At 46.4% G+C, this 19,916-nt stretch overlaps 1 protein-coding gene across 1 annotated transcript in view; it reads right to left on the minus strand.

Annotated features, from left to right (window-relative positions):
- Window positions 1-2,682: 2,682 nt before the first annotated feature.
- kiz (kizuna centrosomal protein) overlaps window positions 2,683-19,916 on the minus strand; it is a 35,369-nt gene continuing 18,135 nt past the window's right edge. Inside the window, 8 exon segments of the mRNA XM_060052344.1 lie at window positions 2,683-5,979; window positions 6,496-6,533; window positions 14,932-15,001; window positions 15,267-15,300; window positions 15,335-15,367; window positions 15,369-15,385; window positions 17,058-17,120; window positions 17,774-17,966. Of these exon segments, the coding sequence (XP_059908327.1) occupies window positions 5,873-5,979; window positions 6,496-6,533; window positions 14,932-15,001; window positions 15,267-15,300; window positions 15,335-15,367; window positions 15,369-15,385; window positions 17,058-17,120; window positions 17,774-17,966 (555 nt within the window). The 3' untranslated portion in view covers window positions 2,683-5,872.

Raw genomic sequence — 19,916 nt, forward strand, 5'->3', positions numbered from 1 at the left:
CCTTGTTGGCCTGGCCGGGCGCCCCCTCGGCTTAGGGAGAGACGGCCTTCCTCTGTAACCCACGCTCTCATTCACAGACGCCATTCATGTGCAAATTACCCCCAGGGACCATTGTTCATCCAAAATGCATTTCAAGATACTTTGCTAAATTAGCCGACACATGTAAAAAAAAAAAGACTATGTTCCGTATAGCAAAGTGATCAGACCAGGTTGGTTCAGTGGCAAGCAGCTAACTTGTAACGTATGTTGTGTTCTGTATTTCAGCGTTATTGATTCATTACTGTGAGGGAAGTCCTTCCTTAGACTGGTACCATAGTGACACAAGGTGAAGAACTCCTAGTCCTTTGTATGGGTTTGTTTTGCTGACCAATGCAACCAAGGGCCTAGCAGCCTTCCACTTTGCAATCGCTAGTTCAGTGAGTTTGTAGCACAAAAATGGCTGCTTATACAACTATATTAATCAACATATTATTGGGCTTTTGATAATCACTTGATACTGACGATTCATTCGGAAAAAGGAGAGGTACACTAATGTCGCATCCATGTTAAGGTGGATGATCTGTGTCCACGGAGCTTGTTTTATTCTCCAGATCACAGTATCAGCCACCAATGTCTTGCATATCTGCCACTACAATTACGGCAGACATGGGCTCCAAATAAAAACCATCGGTTGCATAAAAATAAATAAAAAACCTTCCACGACACTTCCAGAACACTTTGGGAAGATGCCTCCCTTCGGAGGAGACGCTCTTCACACTGCCCTAATTGTTTCAGCTTTCAAGGACAAAACACTAACAGAAAAACCCTTTGCCAAAGTAAGCATTGTACAAACAACTCTTGAAAAATCACTGTTTAATATTTAGAAAAAAAAGAAAAAGATTGTTTAACTCGAAAATGATGGCGGGCCCGGTGTCCATGCGTGTATGATCATAAGTGCAGTCTTTTGTCTCCTGAACGTACACACCCAAAGAAGCTGCCGTAGACGCCAGACCGGAATGAATGAATATTTAATTGAGGCCTATTGAGCCAGAGGATCAAAATGACCTTGCTTTAAATCATGCTTCGATAAAAAAAAAAAATGGTGCAAGGGGAGGGGGGGGGGGGGGAAGGGAGAGAATAGCGGGCACACACTTAAGTACCAGAGCTTGTCCAGCAAGCAAGAATACATTACAACAAAACATCCAGTATTCAAATGTCAGACCAAAACCATATCGTTGTTTATGATTGCGTTTACCTTTACAGTTCACTTTCATCTGCCGGCTGCCTTTTACAGATAATGTTGAAATTATTCTGAAAAAAAACAACAAAAGGCTCAACCTCAGAATTCTTCTATTCGCCCTAAAACGGCACAAGCTAAAAGGGGTTGCTAAAAGCTTTCAAATGACACCACGTTGTAAGGTTGGGATGTAGATAGCATCCCATTGACATGATCTCAATGTGTGCAGGCAGGGTAGGAAGTCTGCACATCTAGCCAATTGTTAGGGTACAGACTGGGGCTACAGTTGTGCAACATAATTTGTTTTTTTAATGTGTTTTTTTTCACTTGAGGATTAGCCAACCACAATGCACAAAAACACACACACGCACACATATACACGCACACACACTAACAGGCGCACGCGTGCAGGCAGGCAGGCAAACACATAAACCCACACACATAAACACGCACGCACACACTCAAACATTCACATGCACTACCCATAACCAATCCTAAATACTTGATAGCTGATGTCAAAATAAAGAAACATTGAAATGAGGCATATTTCTTTTCTTGCAACGCAACCTGAAAGGGGGAGAGGTCAAAGGTCCCGACGCTGACACACATAACACCCAATAAAGAAACAATTAGTGCTTAATTAAAGCAACCCAGAGCAAAAGTATTCATATCACTCTATTCCATAACCTTGGCCACTGGGTAATGACAGAAATAGAAAATTGCAATTCAGCATTGTTTAACTAGGATTGGGTTTTGAAGGCTCAGCTGTCAATCATGGCAGTGGGGAGTAAAATGTAATACTAATTTGTGTCCAAGGTCCTCAAACAAAGTTAATTATCAGGTACACAGAGGTGCCATTAGATTCCATCGGGAATTAAGATGACTCACATTCCAAACAAATCGTGCCATAACAACTTTGGTCCAAACTTCTGTCATACTACTCCACTCCTATAAGGCATTTGGGTAAGTGAAACGTTTTCAAACCACTTAGTGGACCTTGCACCACATTTGAAACCAGATTCAGAAACGGCACAAGGCTTTTAACATCCACTTAGTAGCATGCATACAAAGTTCCTATCGGAAAATTAAGTTCTTGAGTTTAATTTAATTTAATAAAAAAAAGTATCAATATAATTCTCCCTTGACCCCCCTGAATGTGATAATGTGGTAGTATGTGTCTAAAGTCTTCATTGGGCTAGAAAGCTTTTTCCCCCTTCATATGTATGCACTCTCTCCGCACCAAGACACAACAGAGCAGGCAACAAAACATTTATAAATAGCTTACAACATGCTTTTGCGTACCGAGAACTAAATTCACTTCAAATTCTTAACTTAGATAATGTACCTCTTATAAATTCTGACTATTGTACTATACAGCTTGTTTAAATTGCAAGCTTGTCAATGGAAGTCAGTCGGTTGGTGTTGTCTGGCTGTAATGAGGACCAAAAGTTGAGGTAGAGACGTGGGAACTTATATGCGGTTTATTTGTTAATAGTCTTGAGTTCAAGTGTCAACCATTGTAATAGCATCCCATTGTAATAATAACATTTCTCACTGTTGTATGATTTTGAAAGGCTGGAATGTAATGCCTGGTATGCCATTATGTCTTCAGCTGCAGCAACCACTTTAACAAAACATATTCTGACAAACCTTACTCAAAGTCAAAGATGAGAACTATTCCTACATAGTTGTATTACCAATGGACATGATCATTGTGTGTGTCTGCTGCCGCCTACACTGTGGAAGGCATTCTTTGGCGGCTGTTGAAGGCTGAATGCAATGCTATGCTAACGCACATAAATATAACATGACTGGCTACGCACACCTCCAGTAACCAATGGCTAGTTAACACAGGGTAAAGAGGCTGGATAACTGGAGATCTAGGGTAGGTCTAGGTTTCACTGGCTAATCAAGCCAGTGTGTGATACTGGATCCCAATGTTTTAATGTAATACATTGAATGACTTAGTAGGGAATCTCTGAATAAAATAACTTCTAATAATTGTGTCTGGCGGGTCCCTTCTCTGTAACAATCAGAAAGGGTTTATTTCATCCAGCCGAAAGGTAATTACAGACGTCGCAATGCTTTTGTCTCTTTCTTTCTATATGTGCAGGGAGAGAAAACATAACACATTTCAGAATGTAAAAATAAAAAAATGGAAACTACCTCTTTGATCATGAGCAACTCCGAGTTTCTTTGTAATGACCAGTTTGCTGACAAAGGAAGACAGACAAAGAGCCTTGAGTTGCGTTAATAGATACAAAGAGCCAATGATAACAACAGAAAATTGCTCTCATCTATTTTCACAATTTGTTAGCATCCTCTTATTTTAATAATGTCGCTTTTCATATTCATAAGTGTCTGCTACTATTGCACTTAATAATGAAAGAATTAACATTTTGGTATTCAAGGTATCAGAAAGTGGTCCTAAGGTTAGATAACTTTACACGCCTTGTACTCGGAAGGTTCATATTCAATGAAAAATTTGAGTTCAAAGAGACATATTCAACCGGAAGTGTTTAAAATGTCAGCTAAATTTCTTAGAGGAAAAAAGGGACAATTTTCGGTGTCCATTGAATTTTGAAGTTATAAGTGAATTGCCGTTATTTAGTTTGAGAGGATATGGCGTTGTACAATGGAGACGGTTTGAATGTTTGTGATCTGCAGGTATAGTGCATGGAATGATGAGGGAGAAGGTCCTACAAATGTACATCAAAATAGTGTGATCGTACACTGGTCATTGAACTGGTCATTACTTCAGTTTTCTATTTAATGCAAAAAACCCTAATATGCACCAATATTCAACGTGACCTCAGAAATGTATACAATGAGATCTTTAGCAATAGTATCAAAAATATCATGGGATAGACAGCTCAGGCTGTTTTGCAAGCTGAATGATAGCAGGGTACATTGATAAACTAGCAGTGGACCCTGATAGGGTCCACCTATCTACAACAAGATAGCTCATTCTACACCAAAACAAAATACACAGTTTGAATGTGAATCAGAAGTGGTGCTGGCTAGGGTTGCCATTGTTCAGGCAATTTACATACTGATATAAATCCTTTCCTTCCTACACATGTCCACAGGGTTGTATTCTGATGTCACGAACAGGAGATGTCACTGGGTTTGTTATTGTCGCATGGTATTGTGTGATGTCACCGTCGCATTTTTGTGCCTACATAACAGGTCTGCGAAAGCAGAATACCACATCATAATGTCTGTGTGGTTCTTTAAAAAATGTTTATTGTGTTGTTAAACATAAGAGCATTAGGAAATTATCTTCATATACGTGCGCACACACACACACCCGCACACACATACACACACACACACACACACACACACACACACACACACACACACACACACACACACACACACACACACACACACACACAAGTGTCTGTTGACACGCTCCTTAACATGGGTATTATGCTAGGGGAGCCTTTTAGCTAACACCAAAATGTATTCTACCCCAGTCCTTTGCTGGGTTTTAGTTTTTTGGTGCATGTTATTTGGTGGTGTGCGTCAGTGGTGGCTTCCGGTGCCATTACTGGTAATGAGTGTGGAGGCCTACTTTAGAAGGTTCAGGTATGTGAAGTCACCTGTAGAGCTAACTAATGGGCTGCTGCTGACACACGCCGGGACGCTAGGGGCTGCTTGCGCGCAGAGATAATGAACTGTAAATGTAAACTTCAGACCGTGTCCGCCTACACAGGAAGTTTGGCTAATTAATGGGCATGTAATGTGCAACGACGCAAAAGAGGATAGACATTCGATATGGCCCGTCCCCTACTCACCGTGTGACGGTTACAGCCGCGGTGGTGTGTAAATACTTCAAATCTAAATATATCAAATAGTTTGTCACACATTATTTTTGTGCTGTGTAGAGACAAGGAAGCCACATGTTCACACAGTGCACTGTGTCAGAAAACGTTCCTTTTCCATCACTTCCTGCCGGACGAGGAGACACATGCTGAAGAAAATCCCCCCAAAAATATCCTCAGGGGTTAGAATTTGCTGCTGGCTCCGTTACGAGTTGGCGAGAATGGCAGAATACTTCATTTATTTTTTTATATTTTGGTGCGTGTTGCCCTAGGAGATAGAGGGGCTCTTCAGCGGCGGGCTAACGGGTCGCCCGCTAGCCTCCAGAGTGGCCATTGTGCTTTGTCATTTTTTTTTTTACAGGTGACTCACATCACTATACTCGAGCACGCCAGAGCCCGGGCGCACTCGGGAGATGCTCGCGGCGTTCACAATGCCTGACGTTCAGCCCGGTGCAAAGAAATCGCTTTAAAAGATCTGTTAAATCTATTTCAAGCTGTTGTTGTGAGCCCCGCAAGAGTTGTTCAGATCAAGAGACTGAAGCAGGGTTAACATCAAAGCACTGGACAACTCTTGTGCACACTTTAGCAGGCGTGAGAGCCATCAACTTTATCAGTGGTCCTTTTTTTTTTTTCACAATACACTGTGCAAAGGATTCACATGGAATCCTGTTTTACACCCGTCTCCATGAAACACCCGTTACATGGAGACGGGTGTCGTTTCGATAAACGTCTGCTTTGCAGTGAGAAGGGAGTGCTTCAGGATGGAACGCACGGCATGTATGAAGCATGTGTGTACAGGAGGAGGAGCCACACGCCGGGCCAGTCGTCAGTCAAAGAAGTCATCGGAGTCGTCGTCGTTCTTGGCGTTGAAGGCTGGAGGACGCAGCGCCGCTTCGATGTCTGAGTTGCTGTCGTCGGAATTTCCCCAGACCGCTGTGTGTGAGACAGAGTACAACAACAACATATTCCTGTTAGAACGGCTCTGGTTGGTTCTATATTATCATGTGGGTCATTCCCTTTACTGTGATTGACATGAAAGGTAAGGATTTTATATATCCACACCTGTATATGCTAATATTAGTTAAGTGCCAGTTTAATAATTGTCACTTACATTAAATGTCATTTAATGTAAGTAATGGTTTTGGTTTAATGTAAGTAATGGTTTTGGTTTTTGAAAAAATTAAATACATGAATAAATCAACAACTCATTTAGAGCCCAATACATTAGCTATGTAATTAAACACAGTTAGTTTGACTTTAACTCATTCTGGACAATTGTAACCAGATCTTTAAGACTGGGTGCTACCTATTTACAAAATATTTCTCCTAAAACTGGTAATGGGGTCTAAAAGGCTACTACTTAATTTGTATTCTTTCAAACTACTCCATTGTAATGCTAATTCAACACAACAGACACATGCACACTCATAAGACGTTTTCAAATCAAACCTTTTGATAGTCCAGGTTTGGTGTTGTTAATCTTTTTCCTAGAACACAAACATACACATTTAATGAAGAAACCAATACATGCATTCTCTTTAAAACTTGCGGCAAGTATTGAAGTATTGCTCACACACACACACACACACACAGGCAAAAACATCTAACACACACAAATAACATGCACACACATCTGCATCATTGAGTGTAAAAGATGCACTACCCGCTCCCCTGCAGACAGTGTTGTGATCGACCGAGCTAAGACAGCCGCTGCTGCCACTTCCTTGACTCCTGTTGTAATCGTGCTGAAGGACTTCCACAAGGCCCTCTTTATATAGAAGTGGTCCAAAGACACGGGTTGCCAGGTTCCCATAGCATCGGCGATATCGCTATGGAAATGTGTGACCCCCCCAAACGGCTTTGATCTAGCTCAATGCATATGCAATAAGCCCGCCCCCACCCCCTTCCTCTTACATCTACTTTTTCAGGCCTGCTCTTTCATTTACATCATCACAGGGTCCATTCAAAGCCCGACAATATATCCTTATCCTTCCTCCCAGGTTAGCATAAACATCATCCATATGGCTCATTTGTTTGGACGTATTTATTTATTTAATATTCAGAGGCGAGTTGAAATGCTTTTATTAGAGATGGAAAGACGAGTGGGTGAGGGAGGGGGCACAGCCTGCTACACAGTTTTTAACAGATGAGCTCCAGTACAAACAATCACCTATTGTTTGCCTCCATCTACATCATTTCCAAACCCAAGACCCTCTTTGATAGTACCCCCCCCCTCCCATCTCTTGCGCTTGGCCCGGATGACCTTGTCCGTGTGTGTGTGTGTGTGTGTGTGTGTGTGTGTGTGTGTGTGTGTGTGTGTGTGTGTGTGTGTGTGTGTGTGTGTGTGTGTGTGTGTGTGTGTGTGTGTGTGTGTGTGAGTCGTGACTATATGCAACAGTATCCCCAGTAAATGACCCAGGCTATATTCCAATTGCTTTCTTGCAAACTATAGGTTGCTGCCACCATGAACCACTCGAGGCGACATGAACCAATGAGACGACGTGGGTCGCGGGCCGCGATCATAACTGTGCACAGATTGCTTCGTGACACGTGACACCGTATAGACAAGGGAGTCATTGCAGGCTAACCTTGATAGTCCTTAGTCCCTACGGTCCTAAGTTTCCAACAGGATAACAGGATGATTCCTTCTTATATTTCTATGATATTTAAATGAAAAAGCTCGAAAATGTCAACAAGACAACGTGCTATCCTCCAAAAGCAGCAGTTAAGGATAAAAAGGGTCATTTTCAATTAACCAGCCATTCAGGTAAAACATTAACCAGCTAGTGAGAATCGCTGTCTGTTCACGCCTGCACCAAACATTGGATTATGTTTGCCGCAAAATGCGTTGATTAATTACTCGATTGATTACATGCTGGGTATACCAATATTTATACATTGAAAAACGATCCTCATATTTTACCTCTTACATTTAGCTCACATATGCAAGAGAATGCTTATTTGAATTTGAGCTCCGAACAGCGTAATGTATGACTACATAATTGCAGTGTTTGAGGTTTCATTAGAGCGGATATGCAGGTGGATTTACATTAATAACCCTGGGCTTTTACATGGGTAATGTCAGCCTCACTTATTTTTCCCTTGATCAAATTCTCAGAGTGACGTGACGCACAGGCTCTTCAGCTTATAAGTCTCTCAGCATGCCGCCCCGCATGACAAAATGTACCCAGGTCACATGAATATAACCTTGGGGGTATCGTTCATACTATAATCATAATATGAATGGTATGCATGGCATTAACGGTATAATAGACCTGTCATCATGTAACAAGAGAAAGGCGATGTCAGCCTACAAAACATCAATGCATGGGCATGTTGAGAAACGTCCCTGTTTTGATGGCAGCATCAAGTTGGCACCGAGGGCACCAGCCATTAGCTTCTTGTATAATCACGTCATTTAAAAGTTTTGGTAACAGGAGTAAAGAAGTTGTGCAAACACAGCGTTGGGGGAAGAAGTGTGCACATTTACAACTGTTATGGCAAACATATCTCTGCGAATCCCCCGGAATAAAATAAATAAATAACGCGATATAATCCATACAATTACTTCTCTCGGTGGTCACAATAATAGCCGTTGAAGGGAGTAAATTGGGCATTTCTTTTCTCCAACTTCCCCCTGGGATGGGAATGGCCTATCAGCTGTTCCACTTGAGCGCTGGGATGGGGCTGATTTCAAGACGGGGCTATTACCACGAGAGCCCAATCTGGATGTGACCCCTCCAATCTAATATCCTGTTTCTATAAACATTTATGCCAGTTCATCTTCTGCTGAGTTTCCCTTAATTGAGGCAATGATCTGAATATGTAAGACTCGGCTGGCCCACTGTTTTCGCAGACTCCGACGGACATGGGGTGAACGTAATGTGAAAAATGATGCAAATTACAGCCCATTGTAATACCTCCCCCCCTGCCCCCCCCCCCCCCCCCCCCCCCGCCCCCAACACACACACACTATTTCACAGCGCCTGTTTCATTTCATCTTCTTTTTTGTTTTGGGAGGGGGGGGGGGGGTGGTGGTAAATTGCTGGATATTGTTGTTTACTTTCGTTTTAACAGTTTGAACAGAACTGTGTGCATTGCATATCTGCATGCGAAACAGCAGTATTTCTAGGGTTTGCTTTACATGAGGTACATTTTTCAGCCTCATCCCATGCATTTTTCCACAGTTATTCAGATTGTTGCCTGATTCATCCCGTTATGTGGTAATGCAGGAGATGTGTTATGGATGCCGCAGTACAGGTGTACTGCAATCATTTACATATTTAAAGCCACAGTGGAGGAAAGGCTGTAGCATGCATGTGCCTGTATATCCAGGGAACATTGGTGGAATTATTGATTATTATTTGCCTATAAGTGCATTCAGTTGTTAAATCTCAGGCGAATGACCTTGCAAGCACAAGGACTCGTCAGAAGTATGACTAAAGTACTACTCAAACCTCATATTAGTATACTCATTATATTATTCTGGCGAATATCACCATGCAGATTGTTAAAAACAACCTTTATTTATTCCACTTTTCCACATTAGTAGCTGATACACCAACAATATATTTAATCATACATTAACAAATCCAACTCAACCGTCTACCTCCTCAGAGTTGGTTATGAAATAGATCTGGAGTCCGACACGAAGAGGCACACTACATGTCATGAAGTGTCATCCCCTTAAACCTCGTCTTAAAGCACACCTTGTTGGTCTTACTGGACCTCCTCTGGTCTCACTCCCCACCACCGAGCCAACAGGGGATTCAGTCTGAGCAGCGAATGCTTACCCAGCATACTAGTCCTGCCCCGTCGATACAGATGCATAGTTCACAGTCGGTACAATGCTTTTATTTACCCTGTCTTTTTTTATTACATCTCCCTGCCACCCACACGCAAAATGCTAATAGCACAATGGCTCTCTGGCTCCGCGGCGCTTGTCTAAAGGCACAGGTAGCTCCATCACCCCACCGGTCCCCATCAACTCCTACTGCTGCCCTGCCGGCGACCCGACAGAAGCACTCCTCAGGCTGGTCTCCAAACAGGCCTGAACGGCTCCGGGGTGGAGCCCACAGAGCAGCAGGGAGGAAGGGGGAGGGCCAACCCACTCAAAGTGCGAGGCAGCCAGGAGGAGCCCGGAGAGACCCTCTTTAACATGTGAGTGCCCTCTGCTGGCTGTAAGGCAGTACTGCAGCCCAGAGAGCCAGCCAGCCAGCCAGGCAAAAAGGGAACGGCTTTCAAAGGGGAAGGCAGGTTTTCTGGACTGGAGGAGGCTACTGACCGGGATAGAGGTAATGCAGGATGAGTCCGACCATGGTCAATGGTCATCAAATGTAGTGAAACAGGAAGAGGTATCACTATTGTGAAACGTAGCGGTAGTCATGTATGACCCGGTGGTGCTTGACTTCATCCCATGCTCCCTATAGGATAAACGTAGATCAGTGATGCTAATGTTTGGAGCAATCCAGAGCCTGACAGTGACCTCCACTGGCAGGGTCCTATAAATGCTGCCTACAATTCTGGAGTCAATGTCTGCTACTTGGGACTCTTAGACCATGCATCTACAGGCCTTACTGCGCGACATCCACTGGTTATATCATACTTCAACGTGGATCATGCATGCATCCACAGGTCTGACTGCAGAATATGCACTAGTTATATCATACTTTAAGATACAGGAGTGGGGCTAATAGATTCACCATTTCAAAACATATGGGATCCTTACATTGTTTCAATTGTCCCCGTGAGGCACAACGAGGTCTTCCCATGCAAGTGTGTTGCAGCAATCGCTTTTTGTTTCGTCGTCGTAAACATCAGTGTTGGTTGTGTTTTTTATTAGTTTTATTTGCCTGAGGCAAATACTGGGTGCCTTCTTCCCTCCGTCTCTTTGCCTCTTTGTTTTGCACCGTCCCTCTGTCTCCCTCTATCTCGTGCTTTCATTCTCTGTGGTGCTCCCGACACTCCATCCTGGCTGAACCCCCCCCCTGCTCGCCCCTCACGGTCTCTGCCTGTACCTCGATCCCTCCTACTGGCGAGCTGAAAGAATGCAACCCACTTCAGCCCAAGCGTGTTGCAGTTTGTGTCCTCCCCTCCCGGCCCAATGTGGGACGGCAGAGAGAGAGAGGGAGGGAGAGAGAGAGAGAGAGGGAGGGAGAGAGAGAGAGCGCGGGCGGTGATTATAGAGGCGGTTGTATGCAGGGTTGAGCCCCAGTTCTGAGCAGGACATCTTGTCTGGCAGCGACAGAGGGGCCACATGGCCCTGAGACTACGTCCTGTTGCTTATAAAGTTACGATTGTTCAGTCAAGGGCTCGTCAAGCGAGGGCCCATCCAGGAAAAACAAGTTAAAAGAGAGAAGACGCTTGTGTGCAATTTGAAATCCGGGGAACGTGAACAGTTTGCCCTGTTGTCAGGCCCCAGAAAAACCCCAAAAGATCCCCCCCAACCCAAAAAAGACACAATTTAACAAAACAGTATAAAAGGAAAATAATGGCATAAGAAAGGCGTGCCCGTATGAAATGCCTACAGTATAAAAGGCGCACAATGGCGCTTTGCGCAGGAGGAAGCAGTGGCATGCACCCGCTTACAAAGGGGGTGGGGGGGGGGGTGGAGAAGGGGGGAGGGAGGGAGGGTGAGGGGGGTGTAGAAAGGGTGGGGGGAACAAGTGGTCTTTACATGGAGTGCAGCTGCTTATTAAGACTCGCTCCGTCGTGCGTTATTCCTTTCATCCCCACTCAGCCACAAAGTGATTTTGTTTGCTGCTTCGCAAGAGGCAGCGAGACTTTTCTAACGGACGCGTCCTCTGCGGATGTTGCCCGGGACGGCACGGCAGCCCACGATGCAACCCGGTACCTGGAACCCCATTGGAAAAAGAGCTCGATTTATTAGAGGGATCCGCATGATTATTAATGTTTAAGTCTGCGAGAAAGAAAGATGGGAAGGGGAGAGGGAGGAGGAGGGTGAGAAACAAGACGAACAAGAAACAAGCACATATGAAAGACTATAGGATCCGCTCTCCCCGAGGGCCATAATGGAGAAATGAGCACATATAAATGTGTTAAGAGTATCTCTTTGCATCTTGTATAGACTGCATGTATTTAATCTGTAAAGCTTATTAAAGCCCCTCGTCATTGCTATGCAAAGGCAGCGCCCCGCGCTTTCCTCTCGCCTTTCAGCCGAGTGCAGTGTTTGGCCACTGGGATTGTCCCCCCACCCCAGTCCCCCGCCTCCCCCCTGCCTCCCCCCTGCCTCCCCCGCCTCTCATTCTGCATTCATAACATGCAACATTTGCACAATGTATCTCTCAAAGACCCCTGAATAGAGGGCCTTAATACTCATGTAAACAACTGCAAACCAATTACTTAATGAATCGAGCCCACACATAATGAGGAGCCACACAAAGGGCTATAAATGCATTTTTGCACCAAAGCCTCTGCTTTAAACTACAATCCCCGGGGCTGTAGTCTCTGGGCTTAACGGGCAAAATCATAATTATTGTCTAAGACAACACAGAGGAAGACTTTTTTTTTGTGTTTGGGAGTCCGGCTCCTTCCCCCTTTCCGTTTGATGTCACTCATCAGCTCACTGACAAAATACTGCAAATAATTAACAGGCGGGCAAGGAGAGAGGGGGCGAGCAAACAGCAAGCAGGGATCGGCCAGATAGAGATAGAGAGAGAGAGAGAGAGAGAGAGAGAGAGAGAGAGAGAGAGGAGAGAGAGAGAGAGAGAGAGAGAGAGAGAGAGAGGGAGAGAGAGAGAGACACAGAGACAGAGAGAGAGAGGAGAGAGAGAGAGAGAGAGAGAGAGACAGAGTGAGACAGAGACTGTGAGAGAGAGAGACTGTGTGAGAGAGAGAGAGCCAGGGACTGTGAGAGAGAGAGGGTTAGAGAGAGTGAGAGAGTGAGAGAGAGAGTTAGAGAGGGTTAGAGAGGGTTAGTGGGAGAGCTAGAGAGAGTAAGCAGAGAGTGAGGAGGGAGCGAGGGCCAGCCATGCCACAGCGTTCAGCTTCTCCCTCGAGTGCAGGGCTTGCAGACCACTTGTGGCAGCAATACAGCGATAAAGAAGAGACTGTGGTCGAGCGCTTGAACAAAGACACCAGTAGAACATAAAGGAAGAAGACCAAAGAAAAGAACGAGGAGCATATCAACGTATGAGACCGGGGATACAGTGACCGACATAGCTCTCATAACGATATCCCTTCCCTTTTGTGTATCGGGGCCATAAGAGTTCTGTGTCAGACATGCCTAAAACTCATTAGCACCCCGCCTCCCCATCCAGCCTCATGTGTTCCCCCAACCTGCTCACCCTCAGGTTTCCATGCCATCCAGTGCTGTGGTCTTGTGGGGTTTCTTGGTGGCTCGGTGAAGGGTTTGTGTCTCTATTGTGTCACCTAAGCAGTGGCCCGTCGCTTCTCCCCTCGCACCCCTAATGACGGGCACGACCAGGGGCGCCGTCGCAGAGAGAGAGAGACCGGCTCTCTGCAAAATTGGCTCATGTTTATTAAAGAGGGGCAGTCATCGTGGGGGTGGGGGGGGGGGGATGACAACCATCGTCAGCGGCAACGAGTGCAACAATGGATCGGGGGCCCATTATGCCCTTTTCCCTGGGTCTAATAGGCAGACGGGAGGGATATGGCCCGGGCCCGGCTGGGGGGGGGGGGGGGGGGGGGAGGTTAAAGGGGGAGTAAAGACGCGGACCCTCGTGTCAGCATGGTGCCCGGTAATCAGGTGAAATCAGAGAAGATTATTCCTCATAACGTTTACCCACCCATTACCGGGGTTTCAAACGGGTCTCCTGGCTGAAGAGCCGCTCCCAGGACCAAACATGCAATTGGAAATTTGATGAAGTCGTCATGTTCATATTCAAATGTGAGGTGAGAGAGAGCGAGAAAGGAGAGAGGGAGAGAGGGAGAGAGAGAGGGGGAGAGGGAAAGATAGGTGAAGAGAGACAGAGAGAGAGAGAGAGATGGAGGGCGAGAGGGGGAGAGAGGGGGGAGAGAGAAAGAGGTAAAGCAAGAGAAAGAGAAAGAGAAAGAGAAAGAGAGAGAGAGAGAGAGAGAGAGAGAGAAAGGAAGAGAGAGAGAGGGAGAGAGGGGGGGAGAGGGAAAGATAGGGAGAGACGGGAAGAGAGACAGAGACAGAGAGAGAGATGGAGGGCGAGAGGGGGAGAGAGAAAGAGGTAAAGCAAGAGAAAGAGAAAGAGAAAGAGAGAGAGAGAGACAGGGCCCTCTCTGCCAAAAGCGATATAAGTGTTAAGATCTTGGGTCTCTGCACAGCCACTCGGTGGCTTTGATTTGAGCGTCCTAAACGCGGTTCAAGAATATCCAAAAAAATGAATTTGCCCCCTTCACTACTTGAGGTTTATTCTGTTTCCACACATCTCTTCTGTTTATTCATCACGCACAGTGTGAGGGTCGAGGCTCGGCGCACAGAGGCGTCCTTCATTGTCACAGAAACACTTTAAATTCGACAAATAGAAAGCCCCCTTCGAGTTTTGCAAAAAAAAGAAATATCATAAAAAATGTAACCCCCAAATATTATTATCAAATAGCGCGCGTGGCGAGAGAGAGAGAGAGAGAGAGAGAGAGAGAGAGAGAGAGAGAGAGAGAGAGAGAGAGAGAGAGAGAGAGAGAGAGAGAGAGAGAGAGAGAGAGAGAGAGAGAGAGAGAGAGAGAGAGAGAGAGAGAGAGATATATGAGGGGGGGGCTTTGGGTAGAGGGGGGGGGCGGTGGGAGGGGATCGGGGGTTCTTTTGTCTTTGTGCACCAGGTAATGGGGAGCACCCCTTGATCTGATGTAAATGAACAGGGAATTACGTTGCCATGCAAATGTACATTAGCCACTTTGGTGGCTGGTGGCCGGCCAGAAAAATAACAGTGTTCTTACCAGGGGTAAGGGTCTTGATGTGACGAGTGCTTTGCCCACCCTGGGTCCTCTTCACCGCCGTCGTTTGTTCCTTAAAAGAGCGAACACGGCCGGATGAAAACAAAACCAAAAAACACAACGGCTCGCGTTGACATCACGGACCCCCACGGTGAACTCCCGTCGACAGCTTGCTCTTACCCGGGAATCACCAGACAGTGTGCTAACCCCATATGTTTTTTTTTTCTGCGCTTAGATTTGTTTTACTGTGGTGGGGGTGGTGGGGGAACATAAGGCCAATGTTTACCCATGGTTAGGCTCCGGTGTTTAACTACGTGTGATCGGACCTCTTCACCTACCTGGAAGTGCATTGTCCTCTCCCTCCTCCTCCTCCTCATCCTCATCCTCCACCTCTCCAGAAGCCGGCAAGCCACTTCTGCGCGGCGGATTGTTTAAGCAGCCTGATATGCTCTCGTCTCTTTTCAAAGGGTACACACACGAGCAGACACACACACACACACACACACACACACACACACACACACACACACACACACACACACACACACACACACACACACACACACACACACACACACACACACAACACACACACACACACACACGTCAAATATTTGCTCAGAGCCCAGGTTTCCAACTTTCAGAGGTTTCTGTTTGAAGAGACAACACGCTTCATTTGGCTTCTTTGGCTTTCCAGCGCTGACCTGGGAGGCGGGAGAGGAGGGGACGGAGGTGCAACCCGGTGGCAGTGGCGCTAAGCTGTTGATTCAAGCCCTCAGTGTTTATATCAGCAGTTTCCACGAGACGGTCAATCACCTCTGTGCGTTACACGCCACTACAGCTGCTGCCGGGAAGGGGGCTCGGGATTGATTTTTGGTTTTAAGAACACTCTTGACTACTTCCCCACCCGCTGTCCTAGAGTAGGTATCGTATTTGAGGAGCGCACGCAGACGCCAGCACTGGCTAAACAATCAACACGGAGGGGCAAATGGGCAGTAAATCCCACAGTCCTCTCCGGGACACGCCGTCGCTGATCAAAGTATGGCGAGGCGATGATGTGGATTCAACTGGTACATTTTTGGGATATCTTTGAACAAATTTGTCGTGGATTTAAACAACTTTTTGGACGTTATGTTATTGTAACATTTAACGTCCGGCTGAATTATGCAACACAAGCTTTACCCAAAATGTATTCAACATTTCTAATGTGGCCCTGAACACTGTGGTGTTTACATTGCACGTTTGCGTGTGATTGTAGTTTGACCCCCCACACGCATCAATCGACCAGTTGTTCTTTATTTTTTTTGCTTTCAAGCTAACTGCTTTCATTTAAAGCAGGCAAGCTGGGTCTCCAGGTAGAAATGTAATTGAGGGATAACAGTCCGTCCTAAGATCGAAGGCTTGATGACAACTAAAGATTTACACACGCCATGAGACGCACATCAGGCCCCTGTCCCTTTTCTTTTTGGGAGGGGTGGTGGGGGGGGGGGGGGGATTCATTATAGCGATAGGAAGCTGGCTTCATTTGTTCGCTCCACACACCTTGGGAAGTGCGCGTAGTCGACTTGAAACGCTCAGCGGGAAATCTGACGGCTGAAGTCAACTATAGGAGGGGGGGGGGGGGATTCAGCATGCCTTCATATCTAGGGCCGTTTCATGTCCAGCATCGCCCCGGACATTGTTTGGTCAATAATGAGAACCGACGACAGATCTCGGGCACCCGCAGCCCCCCGGTGTTCTGACAATTAAAGCAGGGACACATTATGCCAGGGGGAGACCTGGGAATCATCCCTTTTTTCTCCACAATGTCCCAAAAGAATAATAATATGTGGGCTTCTGAAATTGATTTTTTTTTCCCTGAGTTCTCTGAGAGATAATTAGCAGGAGCCGTGGTGGCGCTCTGAGGTGGGACTTTGACCCCCGGATTCACCTTGATAATCCTTCCCGGGGTTTAAAAATGAATCAAAAGGGGGTGGTGGGCGGGTGTGTCTGTGTGTGTATGTGTGTGTGTGTGTGTGTGTGTGTGGGGGGGGGGGGGATACCATTATTCACAGCAGGGCGAGAAGAAAACAAAACCACACAACGCACGCTGAATACATCCGGGGGGAAACCTGGAGCTGCCTTTTTACCTCTAATAGGAATACTTTCAACGGGGCTTTCGTCCTGGCTGTCCTCTCCTCCACTTTGTAGTGCTGTAAGGAAGAGAGAGAGAGAGAGAGAGAGAGAGAGAGACCGTCCGTCCACAGTGAGAGGCAGAGCCAGGGAGGTGGGTGTTGGGGACACAGCGTGAGGGGGCAAGGGCTGAGGGGGGACTCATTTCCCCCGTTACCTCTGAATAGCGTCCAGTGAACACTCTGGGGCTTCATGGAACGCCATTAAAAGAGAGACAGAGGAAAAGCGTCTCTAGTGAAATAGTTTTTTTTCTTCCTCAGTGAAATAGTGAAAAAAAAGATAAAGGAAAGTTGAATTGCTGGGTGGAGAAGGCCTCTTATAAGTGGCAGAGGTTTAAATACAGTATGTCCAACGACCAGCCTTTCTCCACATCGCACGATTTATAATAATGTTAGATGGGAGGGGGATAAAGATTCGAGCAAATTGTTATTATTGATGTAAGTAATAGAGCCATTGACAACTCTTGGTTTATAATCTTTGCAATGATAATGCTGGGATCTAATGTGACTCCTGACAAAACCAGAGAACAGTATTGCTCAATGCCACATAATGTGTCACCAATATAAGAGATAGTAAGCTTATAATAATAACACCCCCCCTTGGTCCCATTCTATGCAACCAATCTATAAAACCCAGCAGCCCAAACAAACATCTGACAACAGCCTTCAGTGACCTTGTGCTCCCGGGTTTTCTGGCGGTCTGGACGTCGGTGCTTCCTCCGGTTTCCGACTATGCGACGAAGAAGAATCACTCCTCCGCTCCTCCTCCTCCTCCTCCTCCTCCTGCTGCTGCTGCGGCTGCTGCTCTTCCTCCTTGGCACACTCCTCTCTGGACCGGGACAGAAGTGTCCTCAGCAGCACTTTGGCCTGCGCAGAGCACAAATTAAAAGCAGCTCTCTTAATTGCCTTCCCGTTCTGGAGGGTAGCGTCAAATTGAAGCGCCGCCAATTAGCCAAGTCATTCCCCCCCCTCCCCCCCCACCCCCCCCCCCCCCCCCCTCCTCTGGCTGGTGGTACCACTGAAGACCACCCTGCCCACCGCCTGGTGAGGGGAACAATATAACTTCACGCTCTCGCACTCTCTCTCTCTCTCTTATTCAGTCTCCTGTTTAAGTACAAAAAAAATTGATTATTCCATCCTCTCACACTTTCCACTTCCACTTCCTCTCTTTCTCTCTCCCCCTCCTCTTGCCATCCATAGGCTTATTGAAGCGCCCACAGAATGCAATCAGCCTGGTGTTAATGTGCAACACCTTCCAGAGATCTCCTCATCCCTCGGCTGAGGGGATTGAGACAAACGGCTCCCCTTTTCTCTTCCTCCCTCCCCCCTCTCCCGCTCACCGCTACTTCTCCTAGCTAGTGTTGTTGTTGTTGTTGTTGTTGTTGTTGTTGTATCTCCGGGGGGGGGGACAAGGAGCGGTTGTGTGTGACATGAGGAGCAGGGAGGCGCCGCTTGTCCATTATCCCCACCCTCCGTCCATCTCCCCCCCGCTCTCTCTCTCCCCTTCTCTCTCTCCTACTTCCTCACTCCTACTCTCTCCTTCCCCATCCTTCTCTCCTCCTCTCCCCCTTCCTCTCCATCACTCACCTCTATTTCTCTCTCTCTCTCACTCTCTGCGTTCTCTCCAGCCCCCCCCCCCCGCCATATCCAAACCCCAGGCATCAACATCATCAAAGAGCGCCTCTCGGTCTCAGACGGTCATTAGCAACTTTTGGGTTTTTAATGAGCGCCAATATGAAGGGGACTGATCAGGCGGGGGTCTTTGATGGCGAACAAACTTTGTGTGCACAGTGTGACACACTGTTCAACCGCCGTACCAAACTGGCACTGGGCGCCATTTCTGTTTATCTGAGAAGAAGGAGTGGAAAAGGAATGGATGCAAAACGGCCCAAACTCGCCAATTCACTGTGATGTTGCGCAATACAAAATAAATACCTTATAAATCAAATTCTATGATGGTCTTGATCATAGTCTTTGATATCTTTGATTCTCCCCGACCCCCCCGGACCAGGGGCCTTGAGGACACTGGGTCAACCCACTGCATTTTAAAATATCAACGGACACAACTATTAACACTTGGATATTCAAAGGGCGTCTTTGAGAGTGTGTGAGTGTGTGAGTATGTGATTGTGTGTGTGTGTGTGTGTGCCTGCCCCCCTTCGCCAGAGTGGCCAGGCGGCGAGAAGAGACGTGAACAGAATGTTTTGCATGCTCTGGCTGGTAAAGAGTAAGCAGAGAGAAAGAGAGTTAGAGAGAGAGAGTTAGAGAGAGAACGAGTACAGAGAGAGAGAGAGAGAGAGAGTTAAAGAAAGACAAAGAGAGAGAGAGAAAGAGAAACAGAGAGAGAGAGAACGAGCAAGGAGAGAGAGCGAGAGAGAGGTAGCTAGAGAGAGGTATATCTAAGGAGAGAGAGATCGTGAGTATCTAGAGATAGCCAGAGAGTTTGCTTAGGCTTTTGCACTTCGATGCGATGATGGAGATTGCGGCGCCCTCTCCTCCTTCGTCAGCTCATATTTTCAAGAGCCTCTACAGTCCCTCCTCTCACTCGCACAAGGAAACTGCTTCCGCACAGCTTCCCCCGCCGCAAGGGAGACCGATTTCTCATGAATAAACAAACGGCCAAAGAAAAATAACGCTCCAAGACTGTTGATCATTAACATTCAAAATGACATAACCCCCCGAGCCAATAGTCATCTAGATTACAAGATTATAAAAGGTGGGTTTAGCTTGTAAGCAGACCCCGTGCTCAGAGCGAAAGCAGAGAGCTCCTAGCGTCATCTTCGTGCTTGGCCGTGCTAATATTCCCCATGATTTCCT

Source organism: Gadus macrocephalus, chromosome 5 (assembly GCF_031168955.1).
Source record: "Gadus macrocephalus chromosome 5, ASM3116895v1".
Taxonomy (NCBI): Eukaryota; Metazoa; Chordata; class Actinopteri; order Gadiformes; family Gadidae; genus Gadus; species Gadus macrocephalus.